The sequence below is a fragment of the Petromyzon marinus genome, chromosome 15 (genome assembly GCF_048934315.1).
Source record: "Petromyzon marinus isolate PM22_M1 ecotype Great Lakes invasive population chromosome 15, UKy_Petmar_22M1.pri1.0, whole genome shotgun sequence".
Taxonomy (NCBI): Eukaryota; Metazoa; Chordata; class Hyperoartia; order Petromyzontiformes; family Petromyzontidae; genus Petromyzon; species Petromyzon marinus.
The window spans coordinates 405,544-433,452 of record NC_133681.1 but is presented as its reverse complement, the minus strand read 5'-3'; the positions used below and the strand labels follow the sequence as shown (position 1 = coordinate 433,452).

Genomic DNA, 27,909 nt, shown 5'->3' with positions numbered 1-27,909 from the left:
GGGTATTGATGCAACGACAGCCCCCATCTCCCATGATGCGTCCTACGCCGAAGGACGGAGCAGACAGACAAACGGAGGCCGCGGCAGTGCGGCAAAACACGCACACGCTCGTCGAGGGACGCACAGTTTAAACGGACGCATGGCTCGCTTGGCACACATCAGCGATGTAGACATTTATTGGCAGCCTCTGTCCGCAAGCAGGAAAACACCGCGGACGCTCAGAGCCGACCACCAACTCGAGATTCACCTCACACGAGCACGGGCGTGCGGCGCCAACCGTCACGCGCGTGTATTCGGGGGGCGGGGACGACGCGACTCTGTGGAGTTTTTGTTTCCGCAGAGGAAGTGGACCGGCCCCCCGACCAGACGCATTGTGAGAGAACGGCCCTCTACACCATGCGCACTCACGGCCGGGAGCGACGGGGCCAACCGCCATCGCGCAGGGGCAGCAGCAGCTTGGACTCACGACCGAGCCAATCTCAACACACGAGATGCTGCTGCTGCTGCCGCCACCACTCCCCGGGTGAACCCGCGGTTTTAAACTCCCACGTTCCCCCTCCCATCTGGAATGTGGCGTCTGTGCTCCCGCCCCCCAGAAATCAAAAAGCAGATTACCCCTCCATTTGTGCCCCCCTCCTCTATTGAGAGGCAGCTTCACGGAGTGGCTGGGGAGGCACTCAGGGTCAAGCCGAAAAGGTCGCCGACCTTGCCATCACTTTCTGCCTTTTGCCCAGACTCCACAGTCGCTTGTTGCACGGTCGAACCCCCGCAATATCAAATCTCTGCTCCCACTCGTGCAGTTTTACACAGAGGGTGCATGGGTGCCCCCCCACCCCACCGCCCCAAATTTTGTGGTGCCCCCCTCGATACGCTCATATTTACTCAACCTCAGAATCAACGTCGACGGCAGCTCGTGCGTTCACATCGCCAATCCGAGCCCCCCCATCCGCCCTGCCCACCCACTCCCTTCCCATCCCTTCCGTAGAGGTCTCACTGGGGCTGGGGGGACAAGGTGAGCGCCTCGAGTCGTCGGGGGCTGTAGAGCAGCACGTAGGCGATGTGCCAGTCCCCGCCGCCCGACAGCTTGAGGATCTCCTCCGAGTGCACCACGCTCACCCTGTCATCGTCACACTTCACCCACTCATCTGCCGAGTGGCACAGAGAGCACAGAAGAAGTCAAAAGGTCAACATCTTCCTTTAATTTCAACCTCATTGTCACGTAATCTACACATCGTAAACTTTCAAATGACGTCTTATCCAGTGAAGTTGGTAGAGCGGCCGAGAAGTTCTGTGATCAAACTGTGCTCGTGCAGATTATCCGCTTATGATGCGGATAATTAGGTAATGATTTCAGCCCCTCTGTCAAGTCACTGCTAGATGAAGGCTGCCCATTGCTGTGTGAGGAATAGTCAACCCCCATGACTGACACAGCACAGACAGGCCCCAACCAATAGTGCATTGACAACGGGTTGCCAGATGTGAGTGTATATACCGTAACATGTGCATATGCAGTAGGGGGTGGTGGCTTGGTGGTTAGCGCATTGCACTACTAACCAGAAACAGAATATTTATCTTGGAGGAATCCAATTAGCTCCAAAGCTTTCTTTCACAGATGTCCAGTCCCATGCATGCCCACACAGTAGTTTTGCGTGTGGGCATGTACGTGTGTCTGGTTAGGGAGCGGTGGTGCAGTGATTCATGCATTGAGCTGCAAACTCATCGAGCCGAATTCAATTCCCGCTTATGGCTAGCGCCAGTGCTATTATCTAAACTGGTCCAATGCCTCCCTAGGTCGACTCAGCCTTAAATAAGTACTCAGTGCAGTGTAAAAACATCAACAATGGGGAGATAAAGGCGGCCAGGCATGGTGCTGGCCACACCATCCCCCCGCATGCCAGGTTGGCCTTCATACAGTGAGGGAAAAAAGTATTTGATCCCCTGCTGATTTTGTACGTTTGCCCACTGACAAAGAAATGATCAGTCTATAATTTTAATGGTAGGCTTATTTGAACAGTGAGAGACAGAATAACAACAAAATCCAGAAAAACGCATGTCAAAAATGTTATAAATTGATTTGCATTTTAATGAGGGAAATAAGTATTTGACCCCTCTGCAAAACATGACTTAGTACTTGGTGGCAAAACCCTTGTTGGCAATCACAGAGGTCAGACGTTTCTTGTAGTTGGCCACCAGGTTTGCACACATCTCAGGAGGGATTGTCCCACTCCTCTTTGCAGATCTTCTCCAAGTCATTAAGGTTTCGAGGCTGATGTTTGGCAACTCGAACCTTCAGCTCCCTCCACAGATTTTCTATGGGATTAAGGTCTGGAGACTGGCTAGGCCACTCCAGGACCTTAATGTGCTTCTTCTTGAGCCACTCCTTTGTTGCCTTGGCCGTGTGTTTTGGGTCATTGTCATGCTGGAATACCCATCCACGACCCATTTTCAATGCCCTGGCTGAGGGAAGGAAGTTCTCACCCAAGATTTGACGGTACATGGTCCCGTCCATCGTCCCTTTGATGCGGTGAAGTTGTCCTGTCCCCTTAGCAGAAAAACACCCCCAAAGCATAATGTTTCCACCTCCATGTTTGACCGTGGGGATGGTGTTCTTGGGGTCATAGGCAGCATTCCTCCTCCTCCAAACACGGCAAGTTTAGTTGATGCCAAAGAGCTCCATTTTGGTCTCATCTGACCACAACACTTTCACCCAGTTGTCCTCTGAATCATTCAGATGTTCATTGGCAAACTTCAGACGGGCATGTATATGTGCTTTCTTGAGCAGGGGGACCTTGCGGGCGCTGCAGGATTTCAGTCCTTCACGGCGTAGTGTGTTACCAATTGTTTTCTTGGTGACTATGGTCCCAGCTGCCTTGAGATCATTGACAAGATCCTCCCGTGTAGTTCTGGGCCGATTCCTCACCGTTCTCATGATCATTGCAACTCCACGAGGCGAGATCTTGCATGGAGCTCCAGGCCGAGGGAGATTGACAGTTCTTTTGTGTTTCTTCCATTTGCGAATAATCACACCAACTGTTGTCACCTTCTCACCAAGCTGCTTGGCAATGGTCTTGTAGCCCATTCCAGCCTTGTGTAGGTCTACAATCTTGTCCCTGATATCCTTGGAGAGCTCTTTGGTCTTGGCCATGGTGGAGAGTTTGGAATCTGATTGATTGATTGCTTCTGTGGACAGGTGTCTTTTATACAGGTAACAAGCTGAGATTAGGAGCACTCCCTTTAAGAGTGTGCTCCTAATCTCAGCTCATTACCTGTATAAAAGACACCTGGGAGCCAGAAATATTTCTGATTGAGAGGGGGTCAAATACTTATTTCCCTCATTAAAATGCAAATCAATTTATAACATTCTTGACATGCGTTTTTCTGGATTTTGTTGTTGTTATTCTGTCTCTCACTGTTCAAATAAGCCTACCATTAAAATTATAGACTGATAATTTATTTGTCAGTGGGCAAACGTACAAAATCAGCAGGGGATCAAATACTTTTTTCCCTCACTGTAGGTGCTCGGTAACAGCACTTGGCCCAACAGCGAGGGCTCTTTGTCTTTGTGTGTATACATTGGTGTGTGTGTCTGCACAGAGTTCATGTATGTGTACATGCGTGTGCAAATGTGTACCCTCTTTCCGGCGGACCCAGGCTACGTAGTGCCCCGAGGAGCTCGAGCGACCCTGGTGGGTGAGCACGGCCGACAGCTCGTAGTACCCAGAGTTGTTGGAGCCCACGTCTGTTTGGGGAGGGAAAGGGTAAGGTGGCAGCGGGCAAGAGGGGTGGGGGTGAACATGAAAAGGTCATCAGCTCCCAGGGATACCGGGTGTCTGAACCAATTTTAATTACAACTTACCGACGAGACGGATCAGCGGTGAAAGTGAACTCATTAATGTCTGCGTGGGCCGGCAATTAGCTGGGTCAACAGTCGCGATTTGAAGGTGCTTTCGCTAGGGCCGCGGGGAACATCTGACAGGGACAGCGATAGGATTGCTGCTGCTGCCTTCACTGCGCTCAAAGGGTGGGCTACATTAGGCGTCAGTCTATCAGCAGCCCGAGCTGGAAATGTCACCGGGCACCTGAGTAGACTCTCAATGATTGATCCTGCCTCCCACGAATCAATGAGTCGGCACGATTCAGGGTCATGATTTGATTTCGCATTCAAATCTTTTTTTAGCCGTTGTGGCACACAGACTCTTTCGTGGATGCAGGGTTTCTGTGAAGCTGCAGAGTTTCAATTGCAAAGCAATCAAACGATTTGTTGATTAAAATTTATTCATAAGCTTTATGATGCAAGTGTAAAAGCATTCGTGGAGGTGAATTCATTACAACGTATGCAACAAATTATACATTACATGCAAATGTTACCTTCCAGCTACTTGGGAAAACCGAGATGGATGAAACTGGACCAAAGGAAGCACGCCAGGCATACCAGACAGAGGATATTCTCGTATAGAATTGTGACCCCCAAATCACGATCACTCTCACAAATGTGTTGGGAGGATGAATAATTTGCATCCCCATTTACATACAACTCACACAAATTAATACGCAAAATACTGTTTAGCGCACAATTCAGAGCATGCCTCGTGAGCATAAATATCCACTGTAATTAATATAAACACGTTTATTTGTGGTAATGGTGAATAAGCACAAATAGCAATAACTCAACAAATTCATCAATAACAGTGCCTTTACAGGAAATGGATGACAGGCGACATGTCGAGCAATGGCCCTTCTGCACTTCTGCACGCTATGCCTCACTGTAATCAATGCATTACTCCCCTGGTGCAGCATTACTCCCCTGGTGCTAAGCCTCCTCCCTTGTGGCGTAACCAACCAATGGCATGAATGAAGAGCTGAGTGATCTCTCACCGTCAGGGAATGAGTAGGGCTCCAGTTTCACTTTGTTGTCTGTTTCCTTGGACACGGCGCCCTTGGCCTGCCCGGGAGAGGTCACACAAAAGGTCATTTGCCACCCATCGGCGGTTGGAGCATCCATCAGTAAGATATTATTTTGAACCCTGGGGTCAAAAAACTTGATATTATTTGGACTCCAGGATATAAATACGAGGGTTATGTTTACGGTAAGATCCAGGGGTTCAAATGTTGTATGGGGGGTTCAAGTAAGACAGAGTACTCTGATCCCAGTGCTCACCTGCTGCTGTTGCTGCTGCTCTACCTTGCGGTCCTCCATCTCCTTGAAGAGGACCCGCACAGGCATCATCTTCTCCTGCAGCGCCGCCGTGCAGAGCTCAAATACGTCCAATATCAGCGGGAACTTCACGTCCTGCACATAAACGTATGCTCACACACACACGCACGCACGTACACTCGCACACACTTACGTATGCGCGCCGGCAGACGCATGCACAACACGGGCAGACATGCACACACTACAGACGTACACACTTGAGCGTGGACACAGATGCGCGAGATTTATTTCGGTTGTGACTAGGCATGCCCAGGTATGATCAGGTGTGTTCAGGTGTGAACAAGACTTGCCTTCAGGATTTTGGCATTGACAGACTCCTTCTCCTTGTAGAAAAAGCGGACCATCTGCACAGTGAGGTAGGCTGGAAGGCGGTTGACTTTTGACTGCGACGTCGCACACACGCACATACATGGCACGTGGATGGTCTGACTGCGAGAGGTTGTGCCGACGGGCCATGAGAAAGTGACAAAAACAGTTTTGATCCCAAGTCATGTGTGCGCCACTGCATTCAAGTGCCCGTCGGCAAATTGTGTGATGGTACTCACAGATTTAATGTACAGTGCGTCTCTGTTCAGCGTGGCCGACCGCTTCGTAATTTCTTCTTGGAGACGCTAAAACAAAGACAAAAGCATAAGTCAAGCAGGCGGCTCTAAGCACCGCGGACAAGTGCTCCTGATGGAGGACTCTCCCCACACCACCTAACAGTGGCTGTCATATTCTTTGGTTCTAGATTTGAAGCTTTCGTGACTGCAAGGATCCATACTCTTTGGTTCTATTCGGTAAAGTCACGTAGGTAAAAAATCAAACAAAAATCACGACGTTTCGGCCACAACACAAGTGGCCTTCTTCAGGTGAAGGAACAGAACTGTCGGGACGACAGCACTTCAATGACCGCTGCTAAGATTCGTAGCGTCTTTTAAGCTCGGTGGGAGCAGGGCGCCGTGACAAAGGAGTTTACATATCAAAAATAGCTGTGTTAAAGTGTTGAAGCAGCAGGGTGTTACAGTCAGAAAATTAGCTGGGGGATTAGCATGTTTTTGTGTAGAGGGTGCGGAGGATGGGTCACTGTGTGTGTGCAATAGAAACGGAAAAAATTAAAGATCGGAAAGAATGTGCTGTCAGGGAGAGTACAAAAAAGGGTTTAATAGAAAGTTCGGAAGGAATATGCTTGGTATACCATTACTTGAAATTGCTGTTAGAAATTAGTTGACGTTTGGTATGATTTAAGACGTCTTTCCAATGGTTGCTTAATTTGAAACCATCCTCTCAGTTGAAGTTATGTCTGTGTTTGTATATCTGAATGGCTTTGTGGACAAATCTCTGGTGATAACCTGGTTTCAAATTAAGCAACCATTGGAAAAATGTTCTAAATCGAACTAAACATTAAACTAATTTTCAATGGTACAGTATCTTTTTCAAGTAGTGGTACCCCAAACTTTCGCAGCTCTTAAAAATTCCCTTTTCACACTATCAATAGGTAAACTCCCCCCCCCCCGCGCCAAACGGCAAGTCCACTCGCATGTACACCACCTCTATGTTAAGTCGGCCAATCAAATGCTAATTTTTATGCTAATTCCTTTGTCAAGGCACCTTGTTTCCTCGCACACAGCTTAAAGGTCCGCGGTCTGAGCGTGGCTGTGTTTCACTCCAGCGGTGTCCTCGAGACAGCATGATCCCTTCACCTGATGAAGGCCGCTTGTGTTGTGGCCGAAACGTCGTGATTTTTGTTGTTTTATTTTTTACCTACTTGACTTTACCGAATAGAACCAAAGAGTATGATAACCTGTAGGTTTACAGAGAACCTTGGTATCAGAGAAGACAATCTCATGATCACCCATAGCGTTGTAACAATGATCAGCAGATGAATTCGTTCTGCCGTGTTTCAGATCTGATTTGCGCTCGCGAATTCGGTCAGAGATGTCGTTTCAAATTAAGCAACCATTGGAAAGACGTTTTAAATCATACCAAACATCAACTAATTTCTAACAGCAATTTCAAGTAATGGTATACCAAGCATATTCCTTCCGAACTTTCTATTAAACCCTTTTTTCTACTCTCCCCTGACAGCACAATCTTGCCGATCTTTAATTTTTTCCATTTCTATTGCACACACACAGTGACCCATCCTCCGCATCCTCTACACAAAAACATGCTAATCCCCCAGCTAATTTTCTGACTAACACCCTGCTGCTTCAACACTTGAACACAGCTATTTATGATATGTAAACTCCTTTGTCAAGGCGCCCTGCTCCTCCCACCAAGCTTAAAAAAAACTGCGAATCTTAGCAGCGGTCATTGAAGTGCTGTCGTCCCGACAGTTCTGTTGCTTCACCTGAAGAAGGCCACTTGTGTTGTGGCCGAAACGTCGTGATTTTTGTTGTTTTATTTTTTACCTACGTGACTTTACCGAATAGAACCAAAGAGTATATTCTTTGGTTGTTTCGGTAAAGTCACGTAGATAGAAGAAAAACAACAGTTAAAAATAAAATTAATAAAAAATTATAAAAAATTAAATAAAAACACCATTGTAGCCTGTAGCCTGGTTCTTAACCTCGGAGTGCGTCCTGGCAGTCTATAATGTAGACTGTAGCCTGGTTTTTAAGCTGGTGAGCGTATTGGCATTCTGTAATGTAGACTGTAGCAATGGTTATTAAACTGAGTGTACTGGCAGTCTATAATGTAGACTGTAGCCTGGTTCTTAACCTGAGTAAGCATACTGGCAGTCTATAATGTAGACTTATTGCTGGTTCTTTCATAAAAAAACACGACTTTTCGATCGCAACACCAGCGGTCGTCATCAGGAAAACATTATATGGACCAGACATGGGCAAAGTACGGCCCCCGGGCCGTATACGGCCCGTTGGGCTTTTTAATCCGGCCCGCCGAACTTGTCCAAATATTATTATTTAATTAAATTTTACCTTTCTCCTGTAATGCCCCCATTTCTCCATTAGATGGCGCACTTTGACCGGGAGTTATGACATGTTTTTGTATTGTTCATGTTCGTACAATTTGTTAAATTGCCTTGCAAATAAATGCTTTGCTACCTGTTAAAGGCCAAATCCTTTCATGTAATGATTTTTACATGTCATTTATATTAGTTCACACAAACACTCCATACATCTGTTCCTGGCCCGGCCCCTCTGTCAAATTTTAGAACCCATTGTGGCCCACGAGTCAAAAAATTTGCCCACCCCTGATATAGACTATATAGACTACTAGTACACTCACCAAACTTAAAAACCTGGCTACATTCTACATTATAGATTGCCAGTACACTCACTCCAATTAAGAACCAAGCTACAGTCCTACATTAGTGTTTTTTATTTTTTTTTACTATTTTTATATTTGTTTTATTTTTAATCACTTTATTTATTATTTTTGATTTAAAGCTTTCGTGACTGCAGGGATTCATATTCTTGGTTCTTTCGGTAAAGTCACGTAGAAGGGAAACAATAAAATAATAAAAATATAAAACAATAAAATTCTCACGACGTTTCGACTGCAACACAAGCAATCCTCATCACCTTTCAACTGCAACACAAACATTCATCATCATCACCTGATATAAAACAATAAAATTCTGTTTTATATTTTTATTATTTTGTTTCCCCTCTATGTGACTTTACCGAAAGAACCAAGAATATTATTTATTATTCTATCTACGCGACTTTACCGAAAGAACCAAAAAATATGAATTCCTGCAGTCACGAAAGTTTTAAGTCAAAAGTGGCTGTGCATGATGGCAGATATTGTTTGTTGTTTTTATTTGTTGATGCGGGTCAGAAACATTCAGGTGTGAGCTGTTTACAAGAACGACCCGCGGAGGAGCTTGGTGAGGGGAAAAAGGAAATTTCAGGAAATGGAACTGCTCTCAAGTCACATGAATGGCTGTTATTCACATTTGGTGCTGACCTTGGGAAGATCATTCATCGCATGGCAATAGAGCGGTGAGATCATTACATGCACAGAGCTAGAACGATTGTGGCACCGCGACACCGCGAGAGATGCCGACCGATTGGGGAGTCCTTCATCCAGCAGTGGGTAGATCACAGCTGATGACGAGAGCAACGATGTCTGCACACTGTTGAGATCATAAACTCACTTAACTTTAGAACGTAGTCTAATAATAGGCGGCTGGATCCCGGACTTGAACTTTGGATCTTAGCGGGTGCTGGCAAAGGTGTCTGAAAGGGTATCAGTCCCCTCAGCAGTCTGTCTCGGCTCGTTCGTGTCTGCACGCTTACACGTGCGCGCCGGTGCGTGTGCAAGACTACGTACCCCCCGGAGCCCTGTGCTCAGGTATTTAACATCCTGGTTGATGAAGCAGCTGAGCTGCATCTGCGTCTCCCGTCCCTTGGTGACCTCCTCCTCCTCAGACTCGGCGCACTTCATCCTGGTCGGCGCGGCGCGTATTAAGGAGTACACCTCTGGCGTTTCCGCTCATACACATCCACCCCCAAGAGCCTCCACCACCAGCATGCTAATCAGAAAGTGCTGCACACAGTCAACCTGACCCAAACCAAAACCACACCTGGTTTTTCGAAGGTCACAATGTTTTAAATAAGCACGCAAGCCGATCTATTCAGAGAAGCTCCACTAAAAAGCTGTGCACATGTAAACACGCTGGCGCACTAGCGCAAACAGACAAGCACATCAGCCATGCCTATGCACTTGCGAGTTCGCGTTCAAGCGTGAATCACGCTCTTACGCAACGTTACGTTTCATGGTGTACAATCACGCTTTTTTTGTCCAATATTTGGTGCTGGTCCTACCTTTAAAAAAATGTACAAAGATCTGGGGAACCGGTATCGGTGAGTTCCAAATCGATTGGTTGAGGAGATATGTAGTAACATGTGGCCTACTTGCTACTCATTTATATGCCTGGAACATCCCAAACATAACTCAAACTTCCTGTCCTCTATTCCATAGGGCCATAGTCCCAAATATGCCCCCACTATGCATAGTGTTCATTGAAGGCTTAAGCATGGTATTGTTTTCACGCGTGCTTGTGCGCCACTGCTAACGCAGGCTCCTTGTATTTGTCTCACGGGGTCCTGGGAACCCCCGGTGAGGCGAAAGACCTGGGGGGCTCCCTGTGAGCGCGACGCCTCCGCTCGATCAGGATACTCGGTCTCAAACTCGATTCCGAAGTACTCGTCGATGAAGTTCTTCCTGGAGGTCGCGCCCTCCGCTCCTTCCTCCTGCAACACAGAGCGGCATGCACGCATGGTCTACGAGACGCCCGGCATCCACGGTTTCCCCACGCCACATGCCGTCCACTGTAACCTCGTGAACACACAAGCGGGCACAACCCTTTCCTTCGGTCCGTCTGTCTATCAGTTGATACGTTCATCTGATAGTTGGACTGGAATCTCGTCCATCCCCATCCCGTCTGTCAAAAAGTCAGTCTGTCCGTCAATCCAGAAGTCCGTCAGAAAGTCCCATCCATCTGTCAGTCTGTCACTTCGTCCGTCATTCTGTCGCTCCGTCCGTCCGTCTGTTTGTCTGTCCATCCGTCAGCACACGCGAGAGCGGTGGAGATGGAAGTGCTGCGCTGTACGTACCTCAGCACTCGGCGAGTTCTGCAGTGGTGGTAGCTTTTGCTGCAGCATGCGCATGATCTGCACCCAGCACTCGTTGGCGTCCTGCCCAGGAACATGCGATGGGGCACGATGACGGGAGACACGGGCGCAATAGCGCTACGGGGTACGTGAATTTATCCAACGACCCCACCTTCCCGCTAGTGATTCGATTGTCAGCACCGATTGAGATTCCGCACCTCCGTTTAGTACAGCTGGCTACGTACTGTAGGAAATAAGTTTAACATACATATAAGTCAGGTGGATGTGTTCACAGCGCAGTGTGAACCACTGCACCACCGCTCCCCTGTGACTCAACAAAAAAATAAGTTCCTGCCTTCAACCAAAAACATAGGTAGTAGGCTAATATTTCATGCCATGGCCCTTGAGAATTGACACGTAGTGACACGTTGTTACGGCCCAAGTGCGTCGTGGCTGCCAGCCCGCACCTGCTGTAGGTACTGCCCGTGTTCTCCTTTCTCGGCAAACTGTGGGAAGGCCATGTGCAGCAGCTGCAGCAAGATGACAGGGGGGATGCTTGCGGAAGTGTGGTCCATCGCCACAAACAGGTCGCGGATTCCTGCAAGTCAGCAGCACTCCGTCAGGTCACAAGCAAGTGCCTCCTGAACAAGAGTCTTGAGACTCGGCGGGGCTATGCCGGACTCACAAGTGACATCGCAGCAGCGCCGCACCGCTGTGTCTTGTCACAAACGATGCTGCCAGACAGGGTTGTTCATGGAATTGATAATCGATTACAAAAGTCATGGAATTGATCAAACAAATCCGGTCTGATTTTATTAACGAGTGGACCGATTGGTGCATCTGTCAAGTCATCTCAGGCAGTTAACCCATAACACCTGAGAATGTCCTGTGACCTGTCAGCGAGCCTTAGCCACTTCATGTGGCCTCGATGTGCAACTAGCCTGGCACATGTGCAGTGTCTTAGAGTCACCTGCTTACACTTTATTCACCTATTCTTGCACCAGTTGTAGGCACTCCTATAACTATCTATGTGGTCACTTGTGTTTAATTTCTCCCCACTCTTATCTACCTTCCACCTCACTTATCCTGCACTCCGCAGCTCTGCTCTCAGCGACTCCGCGCACAGCATCTCCGCGACTCCGCACACAGCATCTCCGCACACAGCGACTCCGCACTCAGCGTCTCTACAACTCCACCGCTGCCCTCACCTACGCTCTCTCAGACCCGCTCAGCCGTCTGTCCCGGGCGGGGGGATCAGCCACCACCCACCCGGCGACGGCGTGAGGGTTGAGGTTGCGTTTACGGCTGGAGCGGCAGCGGCGAGATGTCTTCACACTCGGTCCCCGGCAACAACTCCCTCTCCGCTCCCGCACACGCCCTAATATCCCTCTGCTAATTATCAGAGACCTCTCGTGCGTCTCTAAGCTCTCGCCAGGCCGGGGCCTGTTGGCCCATCAATCAACCATTATCTCCCGTCTCCCTGGCAACACCTCCGGTCTCAACGTGCACAACCGGTCGACCCCGTTTGCACCTGCTTCGCCCCTTACAACTGGCGGCTTGTCCGTGCAACCCTCACGTTGCACACGCGCAACCCTCACGTTGCACACGCGCACCTGTTTGCCCTCAGTTGCCCTCGGTTAACTGTGCGCACTGCATATTTCACTCCTCTGTGATAACATCGCCGTCACTTAGTGGCAAATGGCGACTGCTGTTGCTGTTGTTGCATTGTGTGGGAGTATGTAAGAGCATGTGAAAATGTGTGAGAACACTTTCCTACACACGCACAGGGCTGGACTATTCTTAGGCCTCTTGATAAGTGTGGTAAACCGACAACAGATTTATTGTAGATTGTTTTGCATGGTTATTCATGACACGCGATTATACACAACAATCAAAAACCGTAACGGCAGGTGACGCGGGTACATGATGTTGCATGGCGCATGGGGCGGGCTGTGGCGGGTACCTGCTGTGATGGACTGAGCTAGCAGGACAATTCCCCCTGAGTGCATGTTGTCCGAGTACCTGTGGGGCACACGACATCGTCAGTGAGCCCTCCACTCGCAAACTGGCAGCGACAAACTCCTACCATCGCACTCGTCTCATCGCTTGTCTCTATGGATCCAATATAAGTCTACGAATGCTGTTTTGAATTGCAGACTTAAAACCAGACACACAAGCGCACGTCCAGACTTATAATGGGAGATTAGACGTTGGAACAAATTTGAGAAAAGCTCAGCGGTGGCCAACACTCTGACATCACACGAGAGTCAGAATGAATGCGTGCACACTCACACCTCATGCGTTAAGGCAGCTACAACCATCACTGTTTGGTTAGAGTGATAAGAAGATAAGCCTTACATCATGCCACAGCAACTGTTACAGAATGTACTTAAAAACTTCCATTGTCTCCGCGAGTATTTGTGCATATATATATCAAATGTGTGTGTGGTATTCAATTGCATATGCATGCATTTACATGCGTGTATTGTATATATGTGCGTAAGGTATTTGAGCGCGTGCGTGTAATGTTGGTGTTTGGATGTGTCATTATATTTATATGTGCGTATATGTTGTGTGTCATACAGTGAGGGAAAAAAGTATTTGATCCCCTGCTGATTTTGTACGTTTGCCCACTGACAAAGAAATGATCAGTCTATAATTTTAATGGTAGGTTTATTTGAACAGTGAGAGACAGAATAACAACAAAAAAATCCAGAAAAACGCATGTCAAAAATGTTATAAATTGATTTGCATTTTAATGAGGGAAATAAGTATTTGACCCACTCTCAATCAGAAAAAATTCTGGCTGTCAGGTGTCTTTTATACAGGTAACGAGCTGAGATTAAGAGCACACTCTTAAAGGGAGTGCTCCTAATCTCAGCGTGTTACCTGTATACAAGGCACCTATCCACAGAAGCAATCAATCAATCAGATTCTAAACTCTCCACCTTGGCCAAGACCAAAGAGCTCTCCAAGGATGTCAGGGACAAGATTGTAGACCTACACAAGCCTAGAATGGGCTATAAGACCATTGCCAAGCAGCTTGGTGAGAAGGTGACAACAGTTGGTGCGATTATTCGCAAATGGAGGAAACACAAAAGAACTGTCAATCTCCCTCAGCCTGGGGCTCCATGCAAGATCTCAACTCGTGGAGTTGCAATGATCATGAGAATAGTGAGGAATCAGCCCAGAACTACACGGGAGGATCTTGTCAATGATCTCAAGGCAGCTGGGACCATAGTCACCAAGAAAACAATTAGTAACACACTACGCCGTGAAGGACTGAAATCCTGCAGCGCCCGCAAGGTCCCCCTGCTCAAGAAAGCACATATACATGCCCGTCTGAAGTTTGCCAATGAACATCTGAATGATTCAGAGGACAACTGGGTGAAAGTGTTGTGGTCAGATGAGACCAAAATGGAGCCCTTTGGAATCAACTCAACTCGCCGTGTTTGGAGGAGGAGGAATGCTGCCTATGACCCCAAGAACACCATCCCCACCGTCAATCATGGAGGTGGAAACATTATGCTTTGGGGGTGTTTTTCTGCGAAGGGGACAGGACAACTTCACCGCATCAAAGGGACGATGGACGGGACCATGTACCGTCAAATCTTGGGTGAGAACCTCCTTCCCTCAGCCAGGGCATTGAAAATGGGTCGTGGATGAGTATTCCAGCATGACAATGACCCAAAGCACACGGCCAAGGCAACAAAGAAGTGGCTCAAGAAGAAGCACATTAAGGTCCTGGAGTTGTCTAGCCAGTCTCCAGACATGCGTTTTTCTGAATTTTTTTTGGTTATTCTGTCTCTCACTGTTCAAATAAACCTACCATTAAAATTATAGACTGATCATTTCTTTGTCAGTGGGCAAACGTACAAAATCAGCAGGGGATCAAATACTTTTTTCCCTCACTGTATCTGCGTGCAAGGACAGAGTATTGGTTGTGTATATGGGTCATGTTTATGTGTAAAGTGTTTATGTCCGTACATGCATACAAATAATTTGTATGTGTGTGTGTATGCGGTTAATATCAGTGACGAATATCTGAACCAGTCTTAGACATTGACTAGATTAACTCAGCAGTAACACGGGAACCTGGAGTGGTGTGTATACATCATTGCTGGAGAGATAGAAGCAGCCAGACTTGGTACCAGGCACGCCACCCACTCGAGTGCCATTCTGAACTTAATAGTTGCTTTTTAATAGCATTTGCCCCAAGGGTCTGTGGAGGAAATATAGAGGATCTTCATCTGAGTGTATGATGTGTATATATGCGTATAATGTGATGTGGTAGTGTAGTGGTAAGCGTACTGTGCTATGAACCCAGTGACCCGAGTTCAATTCTTGCTCACAGCCAACATTGTTGATGAATATTTGAACCAGTCCTGGGCCTCCCCTAGGTCATCTCAGCCTGAAATTAGTACCTGGGGTGATGTGTAAACATGGCCAAGGGAGAAAAAAGTGGCCGAGCGTGGTGCTGGCCACCCACCCCCTCGTGTGCCATGTTGGCCTTCACAGGTGCTCTCTAACAGCACTTGTCCTCACAGTCTGTTAAAGCTATACAAGGGATCTTTGTCATTGTAGGTGTGTGTATGTGTGTATCTGTATCTATGCATATATGCAGGTATATTGTGACTGGTGGGCAGGTGGTATTTGTGTGTGGAGAATGAGTACATGTATAACTGTATTTATATATGTGTGTGAGTATTGAGACAAGTTGGCCCAGCAACAGCAGCTGGCGGTGGCGCTACCGTAGCAGGGCGTCACGCAGCTCGGGGACGCTGCGCAAGCACTGCACCGTGGCGTTCATGTAGCAAGTGTTCCCCAGGTTCGTGAGGCCAGGTGGCAGCTCCAGCTGCAATCGCACACGCCAATGTGCACCACACGCACGCGTGACCACAACTGGGGTTGGTAATTGAATTTTATCAGAGCGTTGTCCATAATGACGTTCAGAAAAAAATATTACCAAAAAATACATTGACAATTTGTTTATCAACCTTCACCAACCTCCAACTTTCAATGTGGTGAAATATGGTCCAACGAGCCAAGTAATAAGCCACTTGTGGTGAGGCCTTCATTCCAAATTTGACTGACAAGAGGACTGTGCATTTTTCAACACGTATTCCATATCTTCACTGGAACGCACCATGCGGTTTGAACGGCAATGCATGCCAATCGGTTCAAATAGCTACCAAACTTTAACCCGATTCCATCATTGTTTCAGTGACTTTCGGAGTCAAACATTAATTTCATAAACAATTATCCAAAACTCTAATATAATTTCAAAACTCTAACAACAATGCTCGGTGTACCGTGCAGTTTATATTGATATGGTGTTTAAACGGTGTTTAAACGCATTCGTTTATTGCAGCGCCTATTGGAAACCGTGGGCGTGTGCATCACAGGGAGAAAAAGGCATGTAGTGTACCATGAACACATTTACAGATGTATCTACTGTGGTTGGACGTGCTTGACATGTCTCCACGTGCTCTGCTACATAACCATACAAACGGAAGCACTAAACACACGCCATCTTAACCACCACAACCCCCACACAACCCAATGCAACGCTACCAATTTAGTGCAATTTTGAGAAGAAAAAAGAAATATTTATGTCACCAAAAAGTACATTCATAGAGAAATCAACTGACACCACTTCTCTCTCGGTACAACAGAAACGCATTACATGAGTAACAAGCATGTTAGTGTTCATAAGTTAATGTTTCAAGAACTTTTGATTTAAAGCTTTCGTGACTGCAGGGATTCATATTCTTGGTTCTTTCGGTAAAGTCACGTAGAAGGGAAACAATAAAATAATAAAAATATAAAACAATAAAATTCTCACGACTTTTCGACTGCAACACAAGCGATCATCATCAGGTGTGAAAACCACAGCAAGAAAAATTGAAAAAAGTGGCTTTTTTTAACATAAGCACCACGGAGAGCGATTTGGCAGTTATTCAGATGGACGAGTCCATCTATGTTCGGAAAAGAGGAGGGAGACAAAAATAATGGATGCGGTCTGAAAGCCACCGTAAGCGTGAACAATAAATTAAGACCAGAAATGGTTTATCAAATCCTTCCAATGATTGCTAAGCCAGAATCCATCTTCTCGGTTGAAATTGTCTCTGTGTTTGTATGTGGATAGCCTCATGAACGAATCTCTCATGGTAGCCAGATGGCTTGCAGAGAACCTCTGTCTTGGAGAAGTCAATGTCATGTGAGCCTACTGAATTATAACAGTGATCTGCCACGGCCGAGGTGTTGGTCCTACCGTGATTTAGGTCTGCTTTGTGTTCACGGATGCGGTCCGAGACATGTCGTTTGGTTTCTCCAATGTAACTGCTACCACAGAGGCAACATAGTTTGTAGACGCCAGGGTATTGTATGTCCGGAATCACATCTTTTACAGACGGAACCAGATCACGGATTTTATGTAATGTGTTGAATCGGACCTGGATATTGTGTTTATTCAAGATTTTGGAGATCTTTTTTGTGATCCCCACAATGTAGGGTAAAGTGATGGTTGTGAAAGGCTCCTCAAGAGGGTCCTTCTTCATGGTTGGAGTGATAGCTTTGTGGATTGTGTAGTCGGAGTAACCATTAGCCTTAAGAGCTTGGTGTACGTGCTTGAGTTCACTGGCTATGTGTGCCAGCTAGCAACCTCAGCAAAGATGAGCGTTTTGAATGATATAAATTAAAAAATAGGGATGACATTGTCATCCTCTCAGCCGACAGGGGCAATGCCACTGTCATCATGGATAAAATAGAATATAACAACAAAATTCAAGAATTACTCAACAATGGCAGCTATACAAAAAGAAAAAGAGATCCCACCAACAGCCTCGTCATACAAACCAACAAAATCATTTCTGATTCAACCGCATTAATTGATCAAACCAAACAGTTCTCGTTGAAACCTTCTGCTGCCAGGCCATCAAGATTATACGGCTTACCAAAAATACATGAAGTAGATACACCCCTTCGTCTCATTGTCTCTACTATCAACTCCCCCACCTACAAACTGGCTCGTTTTCTGTCTGAAATCCTGCGGCCTTTCACTGGAAAAACCACCTCTGCGGTACAAAATTCTACTCACCTGGTATCGACAATCACGGGTATTTCCCTGTCCCCGGACGACCTGCTTGTCATTATGAGACCTCCTTTGCCAGAAACAAGATATAGGAATAGGTTTTACCCTTTTAACTGGCACAAAAACTGACACCTTTATTCAAGGCATCATGTTTGCAATAACCACAACACAAGCAGTCAAAATGCAAACAAAAAAGACAACTCTGATAATAATGTGCACCGTCCCTGAATTTGACCGGTCCACACCCGAGACAGCCCCCCCCCAGAGCCCAGTCTCCACCATCGTCTTCTGGTCCAGCGCCGGTGGAGACTGGGCTCTGGGGGGGGGGGGGGGCTGTCTCGGGTGTGGACCGGTCAAATTCAAGGACGGTGCATATTATTATCAGAGTTGTCTTTTTTGTTTGCATTTTGACTGCTTGTGTTGTGGTTATTGCAAACATGATGCCTTGAATAAAGGTGTCAGTTTTTGTGCCAGTTAAAAGGATAAAACCTATTCCTATGACCTGCTTGTCAGTTTTGATGTAGTTTCCTAATTCACCAAAGTTCCTGTACCTGACACCATCGCCATCATTGAAGACTTGGTTCATCAAGGACTAAACACTGAGGTACCCCCCCTGGTGAGACACTGCTTAACCAATACATACTTCACTTGGAATGGAACTTTCTACAAACAAACTGAGGGCACCCCAATGGGCTCCCCCCTATCTCCGGTTGTAGCCAACATTTTCATGGAGAAAATTGAGACTGACGCCATCCAGACTGCCACTCTGCGCCCAACCTTATGGAAGAGGTACATGGATGACACTTTTGTCATCTGGCCACATGGCCGGCCTGCTCGAGACCAATTCCTCGACCACTTTCATTCCATACACCCAGCCATCAGATTTACCATGGAAGTCGAAAAAGATGGCAAGCTACCTTTTTTGGATGTCCTAATAAAAAAGAGACCTGATGGTTCAATGAGCTACTCTGTCTACAGGAATGCTACCCTTACGGATGCTTATCTGAAACCGGATTCCCACCACCATCCATCCCAGAAGAATTCCCTCATCAAGACTCTGCACCATAGAGCCCAATGCATATCCGACCAGGAACACATAGCCAGTGAACTCAAGCACGTACACCAAGCTCTTAAGGCTAATGGTTACTCCGACTACACAATCCGCAAAGCTATCACTCCAACCATGAAGAAGGACCTTCTTGAGGAGTCTTTCAAAACCATAACTTTACCCTACATTGCGGGGATCACAAAAAAGATCTCCAAAATCTTGAATAAACACAAGATCCAGGTCCGATTCAACACATTACATAAAATCCGTGATCTGGTTCCGTCTGTAAAAGATGTGATTCCGGACATACAGTACCCTGGCGTCTACAAACTAAGTTGCCTCTGTGGTAGTAGTTACATTGGAGAAACCAAACGACATGTCTCGGACCGCATTCGTGAACACAAAGCAGACCTAAAACACGGTAGGACCAACACCTCGGCCGTGGCAGATCACTGTTATAATTCAGTAGGCTCACATGACATTGACTTCTCCAAGACAGAGGTTCTTTGCAAGTCATCTGGCTACCATGAGAGATCCGTTCATGAGGCTATCCACATATACAAACACAGAGACAATTTCAACTGAGAAGATGGATTCTGGCTTAGCAATCATTGGAAGGACTTGATCAACCATTTCGTGTCTTGATTGTTCACGCTTACAGTGGCTTTCAGACCGCATCCATTATTTTCGTCTCCCCCCTCCTCTTTTCCGAACATAGATGGACTCGTCCATCTGAATAACTGCCAAATCACTCTCCGTGGTGCTAACATTAAAAAAAACGCCACTTTTTTCAATCTTTCTTGCTGTGGTTTTCACACCTGATGATGATCGCTTGTGTTGCAGTCGAAACGTCGTGAGAATTTTATTGTTTTATATTTTTATTATTTTATTGTTTCCCTTCTACGTGACTTTACCGAAAGAACCAAGAATATGTTTCAAGAACTGTAAGACCTAAGACACTCAGATTGTGTTTGTGTGTACTAAAATACCCTGCAAGATCTGCTATTTTATTTTCTACCAACAGCATAAGAGGTTGGGTAAATGGCTGCGTAGATTCCATAAGCAATGACCCAAGTTGCACTGGTTTAAGGAAAATATATATTCTGCTGCATTATAAATTGATTTCGTGTGCGAAGAAATGACATGTTATACTACACTCTGACCTGGGTTCAAATCTTCAAGGGAACAGCCCGGTGCACAGAAAATAATCCCAGCAGCTACCTTCCCACCAGGCTCAAGCCCAGGCTGCTATGGCCCAGCCACGTCTGGACACGACTACGATAAGACAGCCTGCCCCGACAAGGTGACCAAAATGTTTCAAATGTCACGCGCGCATATGTGTCAATGCATACGGCTCGGGAGTGTGTGGAATCCCGTGGAGTGTTCCGAGGGAGCGGTGTCACGTGAGTGGACAAGTAAGAAGAACCACGCATAAGCACAAATTCTGCAGCGATTTCCAACATGCATTTGTCCTCGGAAAAATAATGATTAATAATAACGATATGATCCAAGCCATGTGATGAAATATGTCACATGTCATCGGGAGGGACGATGAAGGCATGATGTATGACATCATTACCTAGGTCAACAGGGCTTAACCTTGTAGCACTGGCTTTAATCATAAAAGTTTATGCAATGCTTTAATCAATCTGGCTGGTTTTATATGAGATAAATCACTAATAGCAACAAAACTTTACACTAAAAACGTGTAAAAAATTGGACCATAATTACCCTAACCACCCCCCAATTCGGCATGTATCTGCAATATAAACAGGGCCAAGTCGATGACACGTCTGTAGCCTAGGAGATCCACTCAGGGGATGCATAGTACAAATCTAGACCCTACTGTGTGGACCAGAGTTAATCTGAAAGAAATTAAGCAGCTCTGTGATATCCTCTTCTGGGGGTCATTAAAATTCCTACACCCCTGTCCAAACATTAAACGAATTTAGTTTCCAGCCAATCCACGAATGTAATCTTCTGAAACAGCTGTCCCACCTCAAAGGGTCCTCCTCTACCGGAGCAGATAGTTTTCCTGTCTTTGCTCTACTAACTGTTGGTCACCTAACATACAAACCTATAGCCCATATTTTCAACCTGTCCATCAAAGAAGCATCAGTTCCTCTAGAATGGAAACATTCCTATGTCCGTCCACTTCACAAAGGGGGCCCTAAAGATGATCCAAATAACTACCGACCTATCTCAATTTTGTCCCCATTAATGAAAATTTTTGAAAAATTATTGAACTACCAAATTAGCAATTTCCTGTCCACCAACAATCTACTACATCTAAAACAATTTGGGTTCCGAAAAAAATACAGCACCACATCTGCTGCATTAGACTCTCTGAATCAAATTTACAGTAGCCTTGATAATAAGCAGTACTGTGCCTGTCTTTTTCTTGACCTGTCCAAAGCTTTTGATACAGTAGACCACAACACCTTGCTTGGAAAACTAAGTTGCCTCGGTTTTTCCAAAAACACAGTAAAATGGTTAAAAAATTACCTCTTTTCTCGCACCCAAACTGTATTCACAGATGGTTGGAGGTCAAACAGTGTTAAGATAACAAAAGGGCTTCCACAGGGTTCCATCCTCGGCTCCCTCTTGTTCTCTCTTTATGTCAATGACTTGGGCACTGACCTGGATCATTCCAGGGTAAATCTTTTTGCAGATGACATGATACTGATTAGTGCTGGCCGCTCTCCGGATGACGTGATTGCTAAGCTCCAGGGTGATTTCAACAAACTACAACATCAGCTAGTTGCTCTTAAACTAGTCCTAAATACCTCCAAAACCAAGGTGCTATGCTTCTCACTGGGACTAAAGCAGGAAGTTATTTTTCCCAAATTACATTCCTTAAATAATGATCAAATAGAGCAAGTCAAGTTCTATAAGAATCTTGGGGTCATCCTGGATTCAAAACTGAATTTTGAAGATCACATTGATTATATTGGTAAAAAGACAAAAATAAAAATTGGTTTTCTGTATCGACACAAGCACTGCTTCCCCCCAATGTTCCGTTTGGAATTGATAAAAGCTACCATACTGCCTCTACTTGATTACTGTGATATCGTGTATAAATCAGCCCCAAGTACTGTACTGAAGAAGCTTGATTCCATCTATCACTCGGCCTTAAGATTTGCATTGAACTGCCCATATAGGACTCACCACTGTGATCTCTACATTGGGTCAAACTTAACATCTCTTAATGTTCGACGGCTTGTACACCAGATCTTATTTATTCACGATGTACTTACAAGAAAATCCGCAGACCACCTGCTGGATCTCCTCTCTATTTCAAAGAACAAATTTGACCTCAGGTCTTCGCTCATCTACCAGCTTCACATTCCCTATTGCCGTACAAAAACCGGAGGAAGGGCCTTTGCTATTGATGCCCCCAGGGTCTGGAATGCTATTGCCAATAAACTGCAACTTGAATCACTATCTATGAGATCTTCATTCAAAACTGCTCTAGAGGAGTTGTACACCCCTAGCTGCCACTGCTATTCAGTGGCCTAAAATAAAATGAAATGTTTCGCTCCGGATGACCGCTGCAAAGTATTATCTGTATTTTGATTTAGTGTGCTGATCTTGAAGGTGCATTGAAAAATGTGATACTCCTATTGATGCTCCTGTTGTTTGTCGAGTGACTCATGCAGCCAGCTGCGGCTCGAGGGTTTGGTGTTACATGTTATTTATGTAGTTTATTGTTAAAAATTCGGTCACAGTTCCTATGATCACTGTTACATTGCATTTATAGCTTTATTTTAGTGATTTCTTAAAGTTTTTTGGTTTGGCCATGTTTTTGTTTATTGTAGTACGGAGTTAGACTGATGGCCTTAATCTAAGTTTTCTTGTTGTTGTTGTTTGACTTGCATCCCACTGGGATTTTTGCACACAGCGTTTATGTACGGTGCTATTTCAGGAATATTTTGATGTTTTTTCTTGGATTGTCTGTTTGCACATGCACAAAGTCACTTTAAGATGTTTTCTTGTTCATGTTTTTTTTTGTTGTTGCGGTTGCACCCGATTCAAGAGCAGAATGGCTCACAGGGTTATACCAAATAAATGAAACTGAAACTAAACTATTCTCTAACACGGAGGGATGCATTGCTCTGCGACATATCTGGATATATTATTTGTCTCTTGACATTACACCAATCACACAATCGGGATAAAATTGTTGGCATACATAAAAATATATATACATCTATAATTCCACACGTCAACATTTTTGGCAGCTCAAGGTAGGGGGAAGGGCAGCAGCCACCCTGGACACTCACAGCTGAGGCAAGCTGTTCCTCGGACATGTCCTCCATGAACACGGGCTTTTCAATCGGCTCCGTGGGCAGCGCCTCGGCTGTGCCCATCAGCAGCAGTGTGATGCCCTGCCAGGCACGGCGCATGCAATACACATGGCAAACAGGGCGCAGGCACAATTACACGTGCAAATTAGCCCCCGTGTAGCCTTTAAAATACAGAACAAGAACATATTTAGGCTGGCACGGGGATGGTGTGGCCAGAACCACACCCATCCTAGTGCTCATGTTTATGCACAGGCTGAGTTTACCTAGGGGAGGTCAGAAATGGTTCAGAAAATCGCTACTGATATTGGCCTCTGCCAGGAATCGAACTCAGATTATAGGGTTCTTAGCAGTGTACTAACCATTGTAACATAGCTCCACACGTACAACACACACACGAGACACATCAGCGACCCTTTGTTGTATTCAACCCTGACATACGAAGAATTCCTCCTGCAGGACAATGATGATCAGAGATGGCAATGTGCTATTGCACATCCTGTGAACAGCAATAAAATATTTTGAGAGTGTCACAACGAGAGATTGATGAAATAGCTATACAATAAATGGTAAAATTAAGATGGAAACTAGTATATTGGACACGTAGCTATCAGTGTGATATAAAACATTTGGAGAAACGTTTCTTGTTTTGTAAAGTGGAAGGAAAACGGAAGAGGTAGAGACTAAGATTGATGGAGGGTATCGTGATTGTAACGAAGAGGACAGCACAGCAGTGTTCTCGCAAGTTCAAAATCATGCAGTGAAGTTTCTTTCATCACTGGGGTTACGGAAACAGTAATAAGTAGAGCGACAAATAGTAATAAAAACCAACATACAACAAGGTGTGCATACTCACATCTTTTAATTTGAAGTTTCCCCAGTCGTCATCCTACAATAGAGACCGTGCAATGGAATTAGACCGTTATAATTCACATCGTAAGGAATTGATTCTCACACGGATGAATCGATACATGCATCATGACCAAAATAATCGATTTTAATGGATGAATTAACAGATCATTACATCCACTGGCGGAGCCAGTGGGGGGGTGGGGTGGCACGTGTCCTCCCCAATGATCCGATAGAAATCCCTAATTTCGATTGGATCATTGGGAGTTATTAGTAATAAATCGTCATTTTGCGATCCCCACTGCCACTGTGTAGCATATTATTATGTGCCAGGGACTCTATGAGATGATAGGGCAATATTCTGACTCCATAATTGCCAATAAGTAACGGCAAAGCAGTTATAAGTGACTCACAGAATTGTGCGTAGTTGCGTATACAGTACCCGACTTCCCTGAAGGTATTCACCTTCAGCGAGCGCGGTGCCGATCACACACGGTTCGAATTCGACCATCGATTGATGGCTGCGCCATCGCCGCACACGCGTCGAATAAAAAGCAAGGGACAAATCCTTACTTACTAACAACTCCTATCATTTTTCATTGTTGGAGGGGTTGGCCCCCCTACCTGAAACTCTTGGCTCCACCATTGATTACATCTTTCTTTAACACACATCCAGTGCTTTGTCTTCCCAGTGCCACTGAGCTACCCCCAGCTGCTCCTGCCTACCCTCTCACCTTCAGTGTGGCGCCCTTGAGCATCACCTTCTGGCGATCTGGGTGCACACCCGTTAGCGCAAAGAGCTGCGCCTTAAAGACGATGGGAACCTCGTCCGTGTTCAACTCCACATCGTCGTACTTCTCCTTGCCCCACTTCACCTTTACTGCTCGTATCGCAACCAAACAACCACACATCACGTACCACGCACCACACGTACGAGCACATTACGTCGCCGCACTTCATGAACCACACAATCACACAACACTTCTCATGTAAAAATCTCAAAAACTCTGAGCTAGATTCTCTTTATATGAAACAGCTGACTCTCGCGATTTATCCCTTTGTTAGTGACAGAAACAATGGCTTGTTGGCCAAAAAAATCATTAAAACTTGCCAACAGCATATGTGAACCAAGTTCTCTCCAGTCTGATGTTATCAAGAAAGTGGCTACTACTGTCGCTACAGATTTGTTTAAATCCAAACTCAGACCAATTTTGTTACACAGACCATCCTTGGGTGCCAGCTGATGGAACATTAAGGCATGCTGCTCTCCAAGTTACAGGTTACGGTTTGGAGTTTGAGTTTAGGTTAATACCTAAACTCAGGGGTTACGGGTTCAGGTTTACGGTTGGGGTTTAGGGTTAGACATAGGGATTATGCTACTCTTTGGTTCTATTCGGTAAAGCCACGTAGGTAAATAATACCTACGTGGCTTTACCGAATAGAACCAAAGAGTGTGGATCCTTGCAGTCACGAAAGCTTTAAATCTAGAATAGGGATTATGGTTTAAGATTAGGTGCCTCAGGTGGCTCAGCGGTGGAGAGTGATTCACAATCGGAAGACGAAGACTGCGAGGTCAAATCCAAGTTGGGGATGACCCAGCTCATCATCCCCCTGGGCTCAATACAATGAGTACCACTTTTTCGTCCTATAGCTATACTCGCTCCCGCCACAGCAATGCATGATTTCCACCACTGGCTCAGTGGTGTAAACAGAAGATGAGCACCGCCTTAATGACCATTTGCCCTGGAAATCACATTGACGATGATAGTTTACGGTGTGGGACAGAAGCACATGGCCCTGCTTTATCCACGGATATGCGGGTTCAGTTCTCTGGGCCTTTCTCCACAGCCGCAGCGCGAACCCTCCCGGGCTGTGACTCGGCAAACGGCAGCGCGAGGCCGCGCGCCCACCGCTGATGGCGGTGGCGGTAGGGAACGTCTCTCACTTGGACATCTCCCGCATCAACATCTCCCCCTGAATTATCTCCCGTGTGAACATCTTCCGCACCAAATATCTCCCACTTTAGCAACCACCTCATGCATATCTCTCTCCCGGAACATTTCCAATTTCAAGCTCTCTTGCTTTGAACTTTTTCGCATCTCCCACCTAAGTATTTCTCATCCCCAATATCTCACGCATCAACATCTCCCCGTCTGCAAAGATCTCCCAAAACTCGTACCTCCCGTGTAACTCCCACATCAACCATCTCCCACCCCTAACATCTCCAACGTCCCATGTTTAATCATTCATACCGTGAGCATGTCGAGTGAACATTTCCCACATCAAATATCTCCCACAGTTAACATCCCTCGTCCACAACGTCCTTGCACAAACCTCCCCACATCAAGCTTCTCATAAAACGTCTCGAAATGAAACTCTGTCCTCTTGTTAGTTATGAGGCAGCCGCCACAAATCCAAACGTGGATCCATTAAAAATTTTACTCAGTCATTCGTAAACAAAGTGCTATTATAACTTTAATAATGCTGCTGCAAATGTAATTACAATCGACCACTGGTTTAGCTAAATATACACCTTGTTTATATTAGCACATTTAATTAAATTTCAGACAATTCACAGCAATAATTTTAATGTTAAAAACCCAACGGCCTAGTGCCGCTGACCCCGGTCTTGCCTAAAACGGTAGCCTGTCACCCAGCCCAGATCCCGGCGGGGTTTCTAGTCAAGACCGTACTCCCTATAAGACCCCGCTGCTCCGATGCTCTGGAACCACGGGGCACCCCGGGTCGTCTCTATAAATATCGTCTCGCCACTTGGGTCCCGACAGGGGTATCAGAGACCCCACAAACACCCCGGGGACCCCGGCTGGAAGCCCCGCGGGGCGCGCACCTGAATAAGACGGCATCGCCACGCGAGACAGAGATCGACGCTCGCCGCGAATCGGCGCTCGGCAGCGAGGGCTGATTGGCAGATCCGTGTCGACGCCTCGGAGATCGACAACTCAGCCTTGGGCGAACGGGCTCAGAGGAGGCGTGGGGCAGAGAATGGCTCACAGAGGAGGCGTGGGGCAGAGAATGTCTCACAGAGGAGGCGTGGGGCAGAGAATGGCTCACAGAGGAGACGTGGGGCAGAGAATGGCTCGCAGAGGAGGCGTGGGGCAGAGAATGGCTCGCAGAGGAGGCGTGGGGCAGAGAATGGCTCGCAGTTTTTAGTTTCAGTTTATTTATTTTTGGTATAGCCCTGTGAGCCATTCGGCTCTTGAACCGGGTGCAACCACAACAAACCAAAAAAACACGAACAAGAAAATCCATGAAAAAAACAGCAAAATATTCCTGAAAAAAGCACCGTACACCAACGCTGTGTGCAAAAAATCCCAGTGGGATGCAAGTCAAACAACAACAACCACAAGACATCTAAGATTAAGGCCATCAGTCTAACTCCGTACTACAACAAAACAAACATGTCCAAACCAAAAAAGTTTTCGAAATTACCAAAAAATAAAGCCATAATTACAACGTAACAGTGATCACAGGGACTGTGACTGAATTTTTACAATAAACTACATAAATAACATGTAACACCAAATCCTATAGCCATAGCTGGCTGCATGAGTTACTCCACAACAACATAAGCATAAGTCGGAGTATCACATTTTTCAATGCAACTTTAAGATCAGCACGCTAAATCAAAATACAGATAATACTTTGCAGCGGTCATCCGGAGCGAAACATTTTATTTTACGCCAATGAATAGCAGTGGCAGCTAGGGGTGTACAACTCCTCTAGAGCAGTTATGAGAGAAGATCTCATTGGTAGCGATTCAAGTTGCAGTTTATTGGCAATAGAATTCCAGACCCTGGGGGCATCAATAGCAAAGG

The 27,909-nt window shown here is 46.0% G+C and overlaps 1 protein-coding gene across 2 annotated transcripts; it reads right to left on the bottom strand.

Moving 5' to 3' along the window:
* Window positions 1-144: 144 nt before the first annotated feature.
* On the bottom strand, window positions 145-27,089 carry USP14 (ubiquitin specific peptidase 14). 2 transcript variants are annotated; one of them, XM_032954573.2, is made up of 16 exons: window positions 26,922-27,089; window positions 24,808-24,953; window positions 24,081-24,113; window positions 23,204-23,308; window positions 15,531-15,634; window positions 12,743-12,801; window positions 11,247-11,377; window positions 10,783-10,863; window positions 10,346-10,419; window positions 9,497-9,611; window positions 5,761-5,826; window positions 5,506-5,598; window positions 5,159-5,290; window positions 4,876-4,942; window positions 3,632-3,739; window positions 145-1,145 (listed from the first exon to the last, which is right to left on the bottom strand). In XM_032954573.2, exons 1-16 carry the CDS (start codon window positions 26,935-26,937, stop codon window positions 991-993), a joined length of 1,485 nt encoding a protein of 494 aa, XP_032810464.1. In that variant the 5' UTR covers window positions 26,938-27,089; the 3' UTR covers window positions 145-990. The 2 variants fall into 2 exon arrangements, with proteins under 2 accessions (XP_032810464.1, XP_075923282.1); XM_076067167.1 differs by lacking the exon at window positions 26,922-27,089 and adding an exon at window positions 26,707-26,857.
* Window positions 27,090-27,909: the final 820 nt, after the last annotated feature.

Coding starts and splice junctions, on each gene's coding strand:
- USP14 (XM_032954573.2), bottom strand. Junction 10,864..11,246: donor ACGGGCAGTACCTACAGCAG/GTGCGGGCTGGC, acceptor GTTCCTGGGCAG/GACGCCAACGAGTGCTGGGT. Junction 5,827..9,496: donor TGAGCACAGGGCTCCGGGGG/GTACGTAGTCTT, acceptor TCTTTGTTTTAG/CGTCTCCAAGAAGAAATTAC.